We start from the raw sequence: 16,751 nt of genomic DNA, 5'->3' as shown, positions 1-16,751 counted from the left end.
CATGATGACGTAGACACAATCGGTTTAACGTGTTTACATGGCAGACTTTATTTTGTTTGTATTATATCCCATCTCTCTCAAACCGATTACAATTTCATTCAGTTTGGGCATTTTTATTCCGATTGAGGTGTTTATATGGAGCATTTTCATTCGGATTGGACTTTTGAACCGATTACAAGGCTCCATGTAAACGTTGTGACTGAATTCTCAAGCGAGGACGCCTTTATTTCTGTCTGCACTGTGGAAAAGCAGTGTTTTTCCCTCTCCAGTCCACTATGTGGTGACAACGCACCATAAGTTGCCACAAAAGTAAAAGAAGAAAACTACTGTCTGAGGTCTGGTCGATTCAAAGATGATCATCTGGGGTGTGTAAAATTATTATTTTCCTATTATGTGGACAACATGTCACTACATGTGCTACAAAATGTGGAAAACACGTTACTAACATGAAGAGGACGTGAAAATGTTTCCACATGTTGTAAGGTTTTAACACGTGCATCACATCTGACCACATGTCTCAGAATAAACTGTTTATATACTGTGTTATCTTTATGAGTCAAATATATAGATGTCCGCATCAAAAGTTATTTACAAGTGTTTTTGTTTAGGCTACATACACATTACATGCAAGTAAAATGTCTACTTTTAATTTTTCAAATAAGTTTGGGGGAATGAAATGTTAAAATGTGGGTGAAATAATGGTCAATTGTCTTTCAGTGTAACACTTATATTTATGTAAAATTGAAACAACATACTTATTCTGACCTGTATTAAAATATAAAAGAATATGTGAGCATACTAAATTTAATTCTTGCTGACAAATGGGCAAAACCTAGGTTAGTGGCAAAGTTTAAATTCAGAAAAAAAAAAGAAAAGAAAACAACTTTCCTTGCAACCCTCGTTTAATGTTACAGATTAGCTGTTGTTTATTTTATACACTTATCTAAGCATGGTATACAAATGGAGATTTAATTACATGTAATTTGTGTATATTTTCATATGCATATTACTGTTCCCTACTTGAGTTTGTATATTGATATTGTTCAATAAAATAAATAAAATTCAGCCGCTTTTGGTGATGACGTAACGTTAATCTCCGATGGCTGCTAGACACGATTAAGTCGGGAAAAATTATCAGAAAATAAAGCATCCATACAAGTTTGTAATGAGGTTGACTCATATTGCCGATCCATATTTTTTTTTTCAAAATCATATTCATAACGCTTTTTCTATTTTTTTTTTATTATTATTTTTTTTTGCCTGGGAATGTCGAAGCTCTGCGCATGCGCATCATTTGAATCCTAACGGACAACTACAACTGTTCACTTAAGGAAAAGGTAAGCAAAATGTCTTTTTTATTAGTAGTTTTAAACAATTTAATGTTAAGTATTGGTTTTTATAATTGTATATTTTACATAAATCATTTAAAACTTTTCTGCTTCATATCGTCCTGTCCTTGCTTGCTTACCTGCATAAAGTCTGTTGATTTGGCTGTGCAGCTCCAGACGTTAATACTGCATTGTCTAATGCCTTGAACATGGGCTTGCATATGCAAAAGTTGGGGGCGTACATATTAATGATCCCGAATGTTGCATCACTGTCAGTGTTATGTTGAGCTTCACCCATTCTTCAGTGGTCTTTTACACAAATCAAATTTACATAAGAAGGAGGAAACAATGGTGTTTGAGACTCACTGTATGTCATTTTCATGTACAGAACTCTAATTATTTAACTATGTAAATTAAATTTTCAATTCTAAGGCACCTTTAAGGCGCGGCCACATTTACGCATTTACCATAAAAGAGCAATTTAAAGGGTTAGTTCACCCAAAAATGAAAATAATGTAATTTATTACTTACCCCCTCATGTCTTTTCACACCCGTAATACCTTCGTTCATCTTCGAATCAGTGATTTGGATCTCCTATCAAATGGCTAAACTGCTGAAATAAAGAAAGCTCCGAAGCAGTGAAAAGTCGTTATTTTGTTTTATGGCGTACAAAAAGTATTCTCGTAACTTTATAATGATAATGTCTTTTTCCAGCACTTAAAAACTGTAGAATTACCATATTAAGCCACAAATGTCAACTATACATTGGTTTGTTTTCCTTTTTAAAAGGGTGGTATGACAGTTTCTGCCAATCTCATGTTAATCTTGAGTATATATAGAGTAACAATGCATCCTTCATATCTCTGAAAAGTCTTTAGTTTTATCATATTTATAAAAAAATATAGATATGCTAATCCGAGTCTTTACAAAAATAGCCGAGCTCTTGGAGGCGTGTCTGCCATCGGTGCCATGGGCGGAGCTAAAGAGTCGCGAGCATGCGCAGCTTTTGTGTAGAGATCGCATGCTAGCTGCAACATCATTATAAAAACAAAGGGAACAAAAACGTTCGTGGTGTTTACATATCATGCACTTGCACGCCAATTGCCAACAAAACACAGACATCTGATGCAGCTTTACACGCCACCCGTGATCTGCAAATCCAGCGCCGAACTGGTTACAGAGTATTCATAACCGAAATCCTGGGAAACAAACAATCATAACTCCATTGCTACCCCGGAAAAACAAACATCATTCACTGTTCCCTTAATGCTGGGTTCTTTGGGAAGCTGAAAAAGGTAATCTTTCCCTCACAACCAAAAACAAACTCCTTTGGTGACAGGAGCTGCATCTCATTTCAGAGGCTGCGTCCTCCGAAGGTCGCATTTGAAGGCTGCATACATCATAACTTCATAAATTCACTGATATTCATTGTGAGGTGTAAAATACTGTAAATACTTTCTTATGTTGCAATCTTATTTTTCTTAAATGAGACTGATGACACAATCGTGGACACAGTCTAGATTTAATTATAAGTAAGGGTCTAAACATTTCATCCATTGTCATTAAGGATGTAGCGCTATCTTATCATTTCTGTATTTTCTTTGATATATTGATCTCTCCGACTATTGAAGTTAGATCTACCTCGGTCAAAAAGCGATGCTTAAATGAGAATACTAGTGCACTTTAGTGCATTTATGAAGGCTATATCTTTAACACCAAGCATATCTGCAGACTCTGTTGATTTTCTCCTTGATTCTTTTAAAAGTACAGAATGTTATTGATAACATTGCTCCTGTGAAAGTCGGGAAGAAGAGTGGCAGACAAAAAGCACTGTGGAGAAACTCTATATGAAAAGACAATTTAGAAAAGCTGAGCGCATATGGCGAAAGACAAAACTTGAAATCCACTATAACATCTATAAAGATATCCATCATGCTTTCAATGTGGAATTAGGCAAAGCAAGACAGACCTTCTTGTCAAATATTATAAACAGAAACTTAAACAAAACCCGCACTCTTTTTGCTACTGTAGAGAGACCAACAAACCCTCCAAGTCAGATTCCCAGTTAAATGCTCTCAGACAGCAAATGCTGTGAGTTTGCTTCCTTCTTCTCTGAGAAAATTAATAATATCAGAAAGCCGATCGGCACATCCTTGAGCTGCACTGGGGTAAAACAGATCAGATCACAACCTCAGAAAGTAGCTATTATGTCTGTTTTCGAAGCAATTGATGGCAAAATTTTGGAAGAAACAGTACAGCACCTTAAAACATCAACCTTGACACACTTCCCACATCTTTTTTCAAAAGCGTGTTTAACTGTTTAGAAGCAGATCTCCTGAAAATGGTAAACACCTCGCTTCTCTCTGGGACTTTTCCAAAATCACTGAAAACTGCAGTTGTTAAGCCCCTCCTGAAAAAGAGAAATCTGGATAACACCAGATGAGCAACTACAGACCAATCTCAAATCTTCCTTTCATAGGCAAGATCATTGAAAAAGTTGTTTTCAATCAGCTGAACAAATTCTTAAGCTTAAATGGATACTTTGACAACTTTCAATCTGGTTTCCGACCGCATCACAGCACAGAGACAGCGCTCATAAAGATCATAAATGATATTCGCCTAAACACAGATTCAGGTAAATTATCAGTGCTGGTTCTGCTCGACCTCAGTGCTGCGTTTGACACTGTCGATCACAACATTCTTCTTGACAGGCTCGAAAACTGGGTTGGGCTTTCTGGGATGGTCCTTAAATGGTTCAGGTCATACTTAGAAGGGAGAGGTTATTATGTGAGTATCGGTGACCATAAGTCTGAGTGGACATCCATGGCATGCGGAGTCCCTCAAGGTTTAATACTTGCACCCCTCCTGTTCAACCTATATATGCTGCCACTGAGCCAAATAATGAGAAAGAACCAAATTGCATATCACAGCTATGCAGATGACACCCAGATTTACCTAGCCCTATCACCTAACGACTACAGCCCCATTGATTCTCTGTGCCAATGCATTGATGAAATTAAAAATTGGATGTGCCTAAACTTCCTTCAGTTAAACAAAGACAAAACTGAAGTCATTGCATTTGGAAACAAAGATTAAGTTCTGAAAGTGATCATGTACCTTTACTCTAGGGGTCAAACAACTAAAAATCAAGTCAGGAATCTTGGTGTGATCTTGGAGTCATACCTGAGTTTCAGTAGCCATGTAAAGACAATAACTAAATCAGCATATTATCATCTCAAAAATATTGCAAGAATTAGATGTTTATTCTCCAGTCAAGACTTAGAGAAACTTGTTCATGCTTTCATCACCAGCAGGGTGGATTATTGTAATGGGCTCCTCACTGGTCTTCCCAAAAAGACCATAAGACAGCTGCAGCTCGTACAGAACGCTGCTGCCAGGATTCTGAACAGAACCCGAAAACATGAACACATCACACCAGTCCTCAGGTCCTTGCACTGGCTTCCAGTTGCATTTAGAATTGATTTTAAAGTACTGTTACTTGTTTATAAATCACTCAATGGCCTAGGACAGGGATGGACAACTCCGGTCCTGGAGGGCCAGTGTCCAGCAGAGTTTAGCTCCAACCCTAATCAAACACACCTGAACCAGCTAATCAAGGTCTTTAGGATTAGTAGAAAGTTATAGGCAAGTGAGTTTTTATCATGGATGGAGATAAACTCTTCAGGACACTGGCCCTCCAGGACCGGAGTTGTCCATGCCTGGCCTAGGACCTCAATACATTGCAGATATGCTCATAGAATATAAACCTAACAGATCACTCAGATCATCAGGATCAACTCACTTAAAAATACCAAGGGTTCACTTAAAGCAAGGAGAGTCTGCTTTTAGCTGTTATGCCAGCCGCAGCTGGAACCAGCTTCCAGAAGAGATCAGATGTGCTCCAACAGTAGCCACATTCAAATCCAGACTCAAAACATATCTTTTTATCTATGCATTTAGTGATTGAGCACTGTGCTAGGTCCGAACTGTTTGCATTTCATTTTATACATATTATCTTTTTATTCTTTTAATTCCTTTTCCTGTTTTTATTTCATTTTTAATGTATTTTATATCTTTATGTATCATCTTGTTGTTCTGACTTTTAATGACTGTTATTTCTATTCCTTATGTTCTATTTTTATTATTCTTCTTTATGTAAAGCACTTTGAATTACCATTGTGTATGAAATGTGCTATACTGTACAAATAAAATTGCCTTGCCTTGCTGTCACGAATCCTGTCAGTTCCGGACTACATTTCCCATCATCCCCCGCTGTCAATCACATGCACTCACTCCACCTATCACCTGTTGCCACATCCACCCTAGCACACCACACTGATCACCACACCCAGCTGCAGCTCATTATCAGGACTATAAAGGACTCACACTCACACCACCAGTTTGTGAAGTCTTGATTACTACTGTGTCATTTCTGAGCGTTTATATCCTGTCTGCCTGTTTGTTATCGTTCCTGCCTGTTTCTCGTTATTGACCCTTTGCTGCCTGTCCCTTGACTACGACTTTGCCTGTTCCTCACTGTTCCTGTTTCGACCCTGCCTGTACGACCACTCTTGTTATTAATAAAACGCTGCAATTGGATCCCTGCCTGTGAGTCCCCTCCGTTACACTTGCCTTGCCTAGGCTTAAAATCTCTTACATTGCCCCCGTTTATACTTCTGGCGCAGAGTGACCTAATGTGGGTCTCACTGAAGACAGCGTTGCTTTTGGCCATCACTTCTAAGATTGTGAGCGAACTCCACGCATTATCAGTTAACATATCCTGTATGCGATGGAATGCATATGACTCAGTAGTGACGTTATGGCCGAACACAGCATTTGTTCCCAAGAGGCTCTCTGCCAATTTTAGAAACAAGGCTATTGAACTGGCAGTATTTAAACCCTACGGTATTGAGTACACAGGAGGAAAGTGGAAGTAGACCTTTGTGCCCAGTAAGAGCTCTCCAGTGTTATCTGATGGTCACAGAAATTTTTTTGGCAATCAGACCAACTTTTTCTTTGTTATGAGGGGCCAAAAAGACGTCAGCCCCTCTTAAAGCAGAGACTGACACACTGGGTAGCTGAGATTATCACCCATGCCTACAAATCTAATAATCCAGTGCCATTGGGGGTGAGGTGCCATTCGACAAGGGGCATCTCAACGTCTTGGGCTGCACTAAAAGGTGTCCCTCTGATTGACATCTATGCATCAACATCATAAACAAATACCTTTTCCAGATATTACAGGGTTGATGTGGCTGCTTCCTATACTATTGAAGCAGCTGTCCTGTGTGGACCCTCAACTCTTAAGGCTGATTTATACTTCTGCGTCGAGTGTATGCCGTAGCTACGGCGTAGGCTGTGTGTAGCATGCATAGCCTACGACGTAGCTTGAAGTGCACCTCTTCAAAAATGTAACAACATGTCAATTTTTCACGGACTGCAAGCACTGTGATTGGTCTGCTAGAACCCCTCCCTCAGGTCAAAAAACTGGCACAGAGCAATTGGAGAAGACCGAGCATTTCCAACTTCCATATGAATGAAAAAACACTCTGTTTCAGGAGACACATTCAGTCAAATTGCAACAAAAGTCGTTACCTATTTGCCGCTTCTCTACCGCTTCTGTTTGTAAGTTTCTCTGACAACATACATGACAAGCTTCTTCTTCTTCTGCTTTTGCCTTGATCCTCAACATGACCGCGAACCCTGCCTCCTAGTGGTCTGCATGCGACACAGACAACGACGCAGAAGTATAAATGAAAATGGACACATAGCCTACGGCGCAGAGGCTCTGGCGTAGGTCCGACACAGAAGTATAAATCAGCCTTTAAGGGTAAGCGGGACCTCCTTGTGACCTTTTGTTATAAGTAATCCAGTGTGAAGCACTGCCTCTAGCAGTCAGGAAGAATGAAATAGAACGAGATTTATGTATGTAACTGTGGTTCTATGAGTTCTGAATGACCACCAGTACATTCTGTCAGGGCGAGAAGATTCTGTAGGGACAGTCTGCAGGAAGTCACAGGGTTAAATAGGGGAGCACCCTAAGTCATCCTGGTCATGAGGGACTTTGTATTAAACCTGACCTATGCATCTGCAATGAGAGATAATATCCAGTGTTAAGCACTGCCTCTGGTGGTCATCCAGAACTCATAGAACCGCAGTTACATATGTTACTCTGCGAGGTGTTCTAACCATAAATATCTATGCTTCTAATGAAGTATTGGTTCCATCCCTGATAGACAGGCATAATCTTCAGGAACATTGACATTTCTCTGTTCTTGCTCTACTTCATCTGCCAGTTTATCACCTACTCTTCATAGCTCTGCTGCCGCCATGTTTCCAACACCTGGCCCCGCCTTGACACAATGATTGTTAGGGAAGGGCGGGGACGTGATCGGCTCGGAATGCATTTTCAAATCCACATAGAATTTTGCTACATTTATTGCTGGACATTTAATGAAAATGCAATCGCGAGTGTCTTAACATGCGAGTGTAAATGCAATTAGAAAAATAACATTTAAATGGCCATTTTGCTACAATTTCTGTTGAACTTGTTAAACATATGTAATCATTTCTGTAATACATTTTCATTTTAATTTTGCAACATAAAATTATTTAAATTATATGTTAAAACTAGTATAGGAAATAGCAAATGTAAATTATATTATTGAATTTAAATGATAATTTCGCTCTAAACATTGCACATATGGTATGGAAAATGTAAATTTAAATATAGCAATGCATTGATGTATTTAACTTTACATTTTCCATACCATATGTGCAATTCTTATTTTCAAATAATCATATTAGAATGATTTCTGAAGGATCATGTGACACTGAAGACTGGAGTAATGATGTTGAAATATTTGTTCACAGAAATAAATTAAACTTTACTATGTATTCAAATAGAATTCTGTAATAACTTTTTTCAATATTACTAATACTATTACTAACACTAATAATATGTTACAAGAAATAAAAAAGGAGCACAATCTTACTAAGGTGAGATATAATACTGTACAATCAGGCACAGAGTTAAAGCTATGGACACGCCTCATAGAAAACGTTTTAAACAAGGAGAAATAAGAAGTACTTTTGTACAGTTCTGTTGTTTTATTCTACATGAAGCATGGGAGAAGTGTAAAATTGTTAAATATGCCTCCAAATGGGACATTTCTACAGTTGCATTTTTTGTTTGGGTGTAATTTTTAACCTAAATAAAGCTTAATTTTTTTAAGCAGTGTGTTTTCCCGCTCCAGTCCACTAGGTGGTGACAACGCACCATAAGTTGCCACAAAAGTGAAAGAAGAAAGCAAAAGAAGATAACTACTGTCTGGTGTTTGATCACTCTAAAGATGATTATCTGAGGTGTGTAAAAAAATAACTATTTTCCTATTATGTGGACAACATGTCAACACATGTGCTACAAAATGTGGAAAACACGTTACTAACATGAAAAGGACGTGAAAATGTTTCCACATGTTGTAAGGTTTTAACACGTGCAACTGTATTCACGCGATAGCCTACTCCACACAATGGGCATTTTGACGTCTGTGTGCCTGTATTTGACTATTCAGGCGCAAGGGGAACTGATCGTGTGCACGAGAGAGCACTTCTGTTGTGTCATTCAGTGCAATTCTGCCTATCCCACCTTCATTAACTGCAAGTTAATCGATAAAGAATTGTGATTTAATTGTAATTTTGTGATACGACGAGCTTGGCTACCTTTCTTTTGGCTGTAGGCTGAAATTATATTCAACCCGACAAAGTGGCTAATGGTAGTGGCTGTCTTACCCGCCACAGCTTTGTGATTTGCAGTAGCGTTTTTGCTCAACCCCAAAAAGTTGGTCCTTAATTTTTTTAATTGTTTTTTTTTTTTTGTCAGATCTGCTTCTCCTTGTTCAGTGAAGCTCCTCCCACTGGAATTCACCAATAAATGCTGTAATATTCCCATCAGCCTACAAGTGAAGATGAGCATCAAGAACAAAGAGGTTGGTGTTTATTCTTAATTTATTCTGGTGTTGATTTCTTCATTAATAGTACATATTGTTATACATTAAGCTTATGATGATTTTTTTGGGTTATTTTAGACCAGATGAAGGTGGAAAAGAAAAGGAAAGAATCAAATGAGGTGGACGAGGAACATCATTTCATCACTGGAGAAAAATCTTTGACTTTCTCACAGACTGAAAAGACTGAAGCCAAGAAGTCATTCACCTGCCCTCAGTGTGGAAAGAGTTTCACACGTAAAAGAAGTCTCAGGGAGCACATGAGTACTCATTCTAAAGAGAATCTGTTAACAAGTGACCAGTGTGGAGAGAGTTTCACACGTATGAGAAGTCTCAGGGAGCACATGAGTACTCATCCTAAAGAGAATCTGTTGACATGTGACCATTGTGGAGATAGTTTCACACATAAAAGAATTCTCGAGGAGCACATGAGTACTCATCCTAAAGAGAATCTGTTGACAAGTGACCAGTGTGGAGAGAGTTTCACACATAAAAGAATTCTCAAGGAGCACATGAGTACTCGTCCTAAAGAGAATCTGTTGACATGTGACCATTGTGGAGAGAGTTTCACACGTAAAAGAAGTCTCAGGGAGCACATGAGTACTCATCCTAAAGAGAATCTGTTGACATGTGACCATTGTGGAGAGAGTTTCACACATAAAAGAAGTCTCGAGGAGCACATGAGTACTCATCCTAAAGAGAATCTGTTGACATGTGACCATTGTGGAGAGAGTTTCACACATAAAAGAAGTCTCGAGGAGCACATGAGTACTCATCCTAAAGAGAATCTGTTGACAAGTGACCAGTGTGGAGAGAGTTTCACACATAAGAGAAGTCTCGAGGAGCACATGAGTACTCATCCTAAAGAGAATCTGTTGACATGTGACCATTGTGGAGAGAGTTTCACACATAAAAGAAGTCTCGAGGAGCACATGAGTACTCATCCTAAAGAGAATCTGTTGACATGTGACCATTGTGGAGAGAGTTTCACACATAAAAGAAGTCTCGAGGAGCACATGAGTACTCATCCTAAAGAGAATATGTTGACAAGTGACCAGTGTGGAGAGAGTTTCACACATAAAAGAATTCTCGAGGAGCACATGAGTACTCATCCTAAAGAGAATCTGTTGACAAGTGACCAGTGTGGAGAGAGTTTCACACATAAGAGAAGTCTCGAGGAGCACATGAGTACTCATCCTAAAGAGAATCTGTTGACATGTGACCATTGTGGAGAGAGTTTCACACATAAAAGAAGTCTCGAGGAGCACATGAGTACTCATCCTAAAGAGAATATGTTGACAAGTGACCAGTGTGGAGAGAGTTTCACACATAAAAGAATTCTCGAGGAGCACATGAGTACTCATCCTAAAGAGAATCTGTTGACATGTGACCAGTGTGGAGAGAGTTTCACACATAAAAGAAGTCTCGAGGAGCACATGAGTACTCATCCTAAAGAGAATCTGTTGACATGTGACCAGTATGGAAAGAGTTTTGCACGTAAAAGAAGTCTCAGGGAGCACATGAGTACTAATTCTAAAAAGAGAATGTTGACATGTGACCAGTGTGGAGAGGGTTTCACACGTAAAAGAAGTCTCAGGGAGCACATGAGTACTCATCCTAAAGAGAATCTGTTGACAAGTGACCAATATGGAGAGAGTTTCACACGTAAAAGAAGTCTCAGGGAGCACATGAGTACTCATCCTAAAGAGAATCTGTTGACATGTGACCAGAATGGAAAGAGTTTTGCACGTAAAAGAAGTCTCAGGGAGCACATGAGTACTAATTCTAAAGAGAAACTGTTGAGATGTGACCATTGTGGAGAGGGTTTCACATGTAAGAGAAGTCTCAGGGAGCACATGAGTACTCATTCTAAAGAGAATCTGTTGACATGTGACCAGTATGGAGAGAGTTTCACACGTAAAAGAAGTCTCAGGGAGCACATGAGTGCTCATCCTAAAGAGAATCTGTTGACATGTGACCAGTGTGGAGAGAGCTTTGCAAGTAAAAGAAGTCTCGAGGAACACATGAGTACTCATCCTAAAGAGAATCTGTTGACATGTGACCAGTATGGAGAGAGTTTCACACATAAAAGAAGTCTCGAGGAGCACATGAGTACTCATCCTAAAGAGAATCTGTTGACATGTGACCAGTGTGGAGAGAGTTTCACACGTAAAAGAAGTCTCGAGGAGCACATGAGTACTCATCCTAAAGAGAATCTGTTGACAAGTGACCAGTGTGGAGAGAGTTTCACACATAAAAGAAGTCTCAGGGAGCACATGAGTACTCATCCTAAAGAGAATCTGTTGACATGTGACCAGTATGGAGAGAGTTTCACACATAAAAGAAGTCTCAGGGAGCACATGAGTGCTCATCCTAAAGAGAATCTGTTGACATGTGACCAGTATGGAAAGAGTTTTGCACGTAAGAGAAGTCTCAGGGAGCACATGAGTACTCATCCTAAAGAGAGAATGTTGACATGTGACCAGTGTGGAGAGGGTTTCACACGTAAGAGAAGTCTCAGGGAGCACATGAGTACTCATTCTAAAGAGAAAATGTTGACATGTGACCAGTGTGGAGAGAGCTTTGCAAGTAAAAGAAGTCTCAGGGAGCACATGAGTACTCATTCTAAAGAGAAAATGTTGACATGTGACCAGTGTGGAGAGAGCTTTGCAAGTAAAAGAAGTCTCAGGGAGCACATGAGTACTCATCCTAAAGAGAATCTGTTGACATGTGAACAGTGTGTAGAGAGTTTCACGCATAAAAGAAGTCTCAGGGATCACATGAGTACTCATCCTAAAGAGAATCTGTTGACAAGTGACCAATATGGAGAGAGTTTCACACGTAAAAGTAGTCTCAGGGAGCACATGAGTACTCATCCTAAAGAGAATCTGTTGACATGTGACCAGTGTGGAGAGAGCTTTGCAAGTAAAAGAAGTCTCGAGGAACACATGAGTACTCATTCTAAAGAGAATCTGTTGACATGTGACCATTGTGGAGAGGGTTTCACACGTAAGAGAAGTCTCAGGGATCACATGAGTACTCATCCTAAAGAGAATCTGTTGACAAGTGACCAATATGGAGAGAGTTTCACACATAAAAGTAGTCTCAGGGAGCACATGAGTACTCATCCTAAAGAGAATCTGTTGACATGTGACCAGTGTGGAGAGAGCTTTGCAAGTAAAAGAAGTCTCGAGGAACACATGAGTACTCATCCTAAAGAGAATCTGTTGACAAGTGACCAATATGGAGAGAGTTTCACATGTAAAAGTAGTCTCAGGGAGCACATGAGTACTCATCCTAAAGAGAATCTGTTGACATGTGACCATTGTGGAGAGGGTTTCACACGTAAGAGAAGTCTCAGGGAGCACATGAGTACTCATTCTAAAGAGAATCTGTTGACATGTGACCAGTGTGGAGAGAGTTTTACATGTGAAAGAAGTCTCAGGGAGCACATGAGTACTGATTCTAAAGAGAATCTGTTGACATGTGACCAGTGTGGAGAGAGTTTCGCATGTAAAAGAAGTCTCAGGGAGCACATGAGTACTCATCCTAAAGAGAATCTGTTGACATGTGACCAGTGTGGAGAGAGTTTTACATGTGAAAGAAGTCTCAGGGAGCACATGAGTACTCATTCTAAAGAGAATCTGTTGACATGTGACCAGTGTGGAGAGAGTTTCACATGTGAAAGAAGTCTCAGGGAGCACATGAGTACTCATTCTAAAGAGAATTTGTTGACATGTGACCAGTGTGGAGAGAGTTTTACATGTGAAAGAAGTCTCAGGGAGCACATGAGTACTGATTCTAAAGAGAATCTGTTGACATGTGACCAGTGTGGAGAGAGTTTCGCATGTAAAAGAAGTCTCAGGGAGCACATGAGTACTCATCCTAAAGAGAATCTGTTGACATGTGACCAGTGTGGAGAGAGTTTTACATGTGAAAGAAGTCTCAGGGAGCACATGAGTACTCATTCTAAAGAGAATCTGTTAACATTTGACCAGTGTGGAGAGGGTTTCACACGTAAAAGAAGTCTCAGGGAGCACATGAGTACTCATTCTAAAGAGAATCTGTTGACATGTGACCAGTGTGGAGAAAGTTTCACATGTAAAAGAAGTCTCAGGGAGCACATGAGTACTCATTCTAAAGAGAATCTGTTGACATGTGACCAGTGTGGAGAGAGTTTTGCACGTAAAAGAAGTCTCAGGGAGCACATGAGTGCTCATCCTAAAGAGAATCTGTTAACATGTGACCAGTGTGGAGAGGGTTTCACACGTAAAAGAAGTCTCAGGGAGCACATGACTACTCATTCTAAAGAGAATCTGTTGACATGTGACCAGTGTGGAGAGAGTTTCACATGTGAAAGAAGTCTCAGGGAGCACATGAATACTCATTCTAAAGAGAATCTGTTGACATGTGACCAGTGTGGAGAGAGTTTCACATGTAAAAGAAGTCTCAAGGAGCACATGAGTGCTCATCCTAAAGAGAATCTGTTGACATGTGACCAGTGTGGAGAGAGCTTTGCAAGTAAAAGAAGTCTCGAGGAGAACATGAGTACTCATTCTAAAGAGAATCTGTTGACATGTGACCAGTGTGGAGAGAGCTTTGCAAGTAAAAGAAGTCTCGAGGAGCACATGAGTACTCATTCTAAAGAGAATCTGTTGATATGTGACGATTGTGGAGAGAGTTTCGCATGTAAACAAAGCCTGAATGAGCACATTGGAACTCATGCTCTAGACGGAGCATTCATATGTGACCAGTGTGGAAAGGGTTTCCAACGTAAAGTATATCTCACGGAGCACATGAGTACTCATTCTAAAGAGAAACCCTTCCCATGTGACCGGTGTGGAAAAGGATTCATACGTAAAAGAAATCTCAATGTGCACATGAGAACTCATTCTAAAGAGATACCCTTCACATGTGAAAAGTGTGGAAAGACATTCAAAAGTAAAAGAGGTCTCAATGTGCACATGAGAACTCATTCTAAAGAGATACCCTTCGCATGTAACCAGTGTGGAGAGAGTTTCACATGTAAAATAAGTTTCAGTGAGCACATGAGTACTCATTCTAAAGAGAATCTGTTGACATGCGACCAGAAACCTTACAAGTGTTCATACTGTGACAAGAGATTTTGTGTATCAGAAAATCTGAAAATACATGAGAGGATCCACACAGCAGAGAAACCTTACAAGTGTTCATACTGCGACAAGAGTTTCAATCAGTCACAAAATCTGAAAACACATGAGAGGATCCACACTGGAGAGAAACCTTACAAGTGTTCATACTGCGAAAAGAGATTCAAGCGGTCAGAACATCTGAAAAAACATGAGAGGACTCACACTGGAGAGAAACCTTTCAAGTGTTCATACTGCAAAAAGAGATTCAATCGTGCAGGAAGTCTGAAAAAACATAAGAGGATCCACACCGGAGAGAAACCATACAAGTGTTCATACTGCGACAAGAGATTTACTACTTCAGCATCTGTAAATAAACATGAGAGGATCCACACCGGAGAGAAACCTTACAATTGTTCATACTGTCACATGACATTCAGATATTTAGAAAGTCTGAAAGCACACAAGGAAAGACAGCATTTGTAGCCCTCCAGTTCGCACTGCCTGCTACAAGCGAGACACAAACCTGGACCTGTCTGCATGAGAGGTTGGCATTCTAACAAGGAGGTTAAAGACCGCAGTCTCTAGCGTCACTGGAGCACCTCTTGAAATCGGGAGTGAGGTTTACAGGCACAGCCCTTACCGGCCTACGTATGTTACACATGTCTGTAACTAATATCTGTAAATAGTTGTGAGATTCTCAAACATGGATTTTCAAAAATGTAAAATAAAAATAAAATTTTAATTAAAATTTCAAGCTTGGGAGCACATACTTAAGATTAGTCTAATTTTTTTTAAAAAGACGCTTGGCAGAATCTTGTTGAAGTAAAATGATCAAATAGATCATGACATCCTTATTAAATGTTTAGAGCATGTTGTGGGTCTGAGAGGGACTGTTTTAAAATGTTTTTCTTCTTATTTGAACCCTTTTCAGTGAGGGTTGGGGAGTTTTCTTCCTCTTCAGTTCCTATTGACTGTGGAGTACCCCAGGGCTCCATTTTGGGGCCTTTTCTTTTTTCACTATTTCTGTTGCCTTTTAGGCCTTATTTTTAAAAAACGCAGTATGTCTTTTCTTTATGATGATGATATTCAGATTTATCTACCTATTCGATCTGGAGGATCAACTTCTCAGTCATCTTTGCTACCATGTCTTTAGGAGCTGAAGTGCTGGCTAGAGCAAAATTGCATAAAGCTTAATGAGAATAAATCTGAAGTATAATTTTTGGTCCAAATAAGGTTGACTGTGACATAAACAATGTGTTTTTGACTCGGCTGTAACGATTGATCATTAGATTAAAAGTGTGGTGAAAAGTTTGCTTCTTTCAGTTGAGGACTATTGCAAAAATGAAATCTTTTCTGTCTGTTGCTGACCATGAGATACATGCATTTATCTCCTCCCATTTGGACTACTGTAATGCACTTTATTTGGGAGTAAGCCAAACTCTTATGTCAAAATTGCAATTGGTTCAGAATGCAGCTGTGAGGCTCCTTACGAACACAAAGAAAAGGGAGCATATTACTCCAGTTTTGGAAAAGTTGCATTGGCTTCTGGTTAAATTCAGTACAAAGTGCCACTGTACGTTTTTAAAGCTGTCCATGAGATGACCCCAGAAAATATTTCAGGCCTGATTCATATGAACTCTGGTAGATCTCAATGATCATTTAATTGCTTACTGCTCTCAGTTCCAAAAACTCGTCTGAAAACAAAAGGGGATCGTGCATTTTCGGTTGCCGGCCCAAGACTCTGGAATACCCTTCCACCTGACATCACCCTCAGTAGATGTTTTTAAATCTCACGTGAAAACATACCTGTTTTCTATGGCTTTTATCTGTTGACTTTTGGATGATGTATATTGTTTTAAATGTTTTACTGTTATTGTAAAGTTTTGTCTTTGTTTGTTGTGTTGCTGTACAGTCCTTTGGTCTACTTTGAAAGGTCTCTGTAAATTAAGTAGATATGAGACTTGACTTGACAAGCAACAGATTGGATTTACATTGAGAAGACGCTGGAGGCTGGAGGAGATGGTGATCTGCATGTGCAGAAGTAAACCGACAGCTGTAGCATGGACTTGACAAGTACAGGATGTCTGATGTTTGTTTTGGAGATGATGATGTTAATGTACTATACGGGTCTGCCAAACCTGGGAACCTTTATGGTGTTACGAACAGTTACAATACAACTCGAAGTTGAGACATTTTTAAATTTGAATAAAATGAAAACTAAAAGATCTTATGAGCCAATATTTTATCCAGAATAGAACATAACTAACAAATGTTTAAACAGAAATTTTAAGATTTCATACCCAAAA

At 39.3% G+C, this 16,751-nt stretch overlaps 1 protein-coding gene across 4 annotated transcripts; it reads left to right on the top strand.

Moving 5' to 3' along the window:
- Positions 1-277: 277 nt before the first annotated feature.
- Positions 278-15,423, top strand: LOC137026780 (zinc finger protein 91-like). 4 transcript variants are annotated; one of them, XM_067394265.1, is made up of 5 exons: positions 278-365; positions 1,276-1,337; positions 8,585-8,693; positions 9,211-9,316; positions 9,416-15,423. In XM_067394265.1, exon 5 carries the CDS (start codon positions 9,421-9,423, stop codon positions 14,926-14,928), a length of 5,508 nt encoding a protein of 1,835 aa, XP_067250366.1. In that variant the 5' UTR covers positions 278-365; positions 1,276-1,337; positions 8,585-8,693; positions 9,211-9,316; positions 9,416-9,420; the 3' UTR covers positions 14,929-15,423. The 4 variants fall into 4 exon arrangements, with proteins under 4 accessions (XP_067250366.1, XP_067250364.1, XP_067250367.1 ...); XM_067394263.1 differs by lacking the exon at positions 278-365 and having other exon boundaries at positions 390-1,337; XM_067394264.1 differs by lacking the exons at positions 278-365; positions 1,276-1,337 and adding an exon at positions 5,009-7,158.
- Positions 15,424-16,751: the final 1,328 nt, after the last annotated feature.

This window comes from Chanodichthys erythropterus, chromosome 9 (genome assembly GCF_024489055.1).
Source record: "Chanodichthys erythropterus isolate Z2021 chromosome 9, ASM2448905v1, whole genome shotgun sequence".
NCBI classification, from domain to species: Eukaryota; Metazoa; Chordata; class Actinopteri; order Cypriniformes; family Xenocyprididae; genus Chanodichthys; species Chanodichthys erythropterus.
The sequence above is the reverse complement of the archived record's forward strand: the minus strand, read 5'-3'. Positions and strand labels throughout refer to the sequence as shown.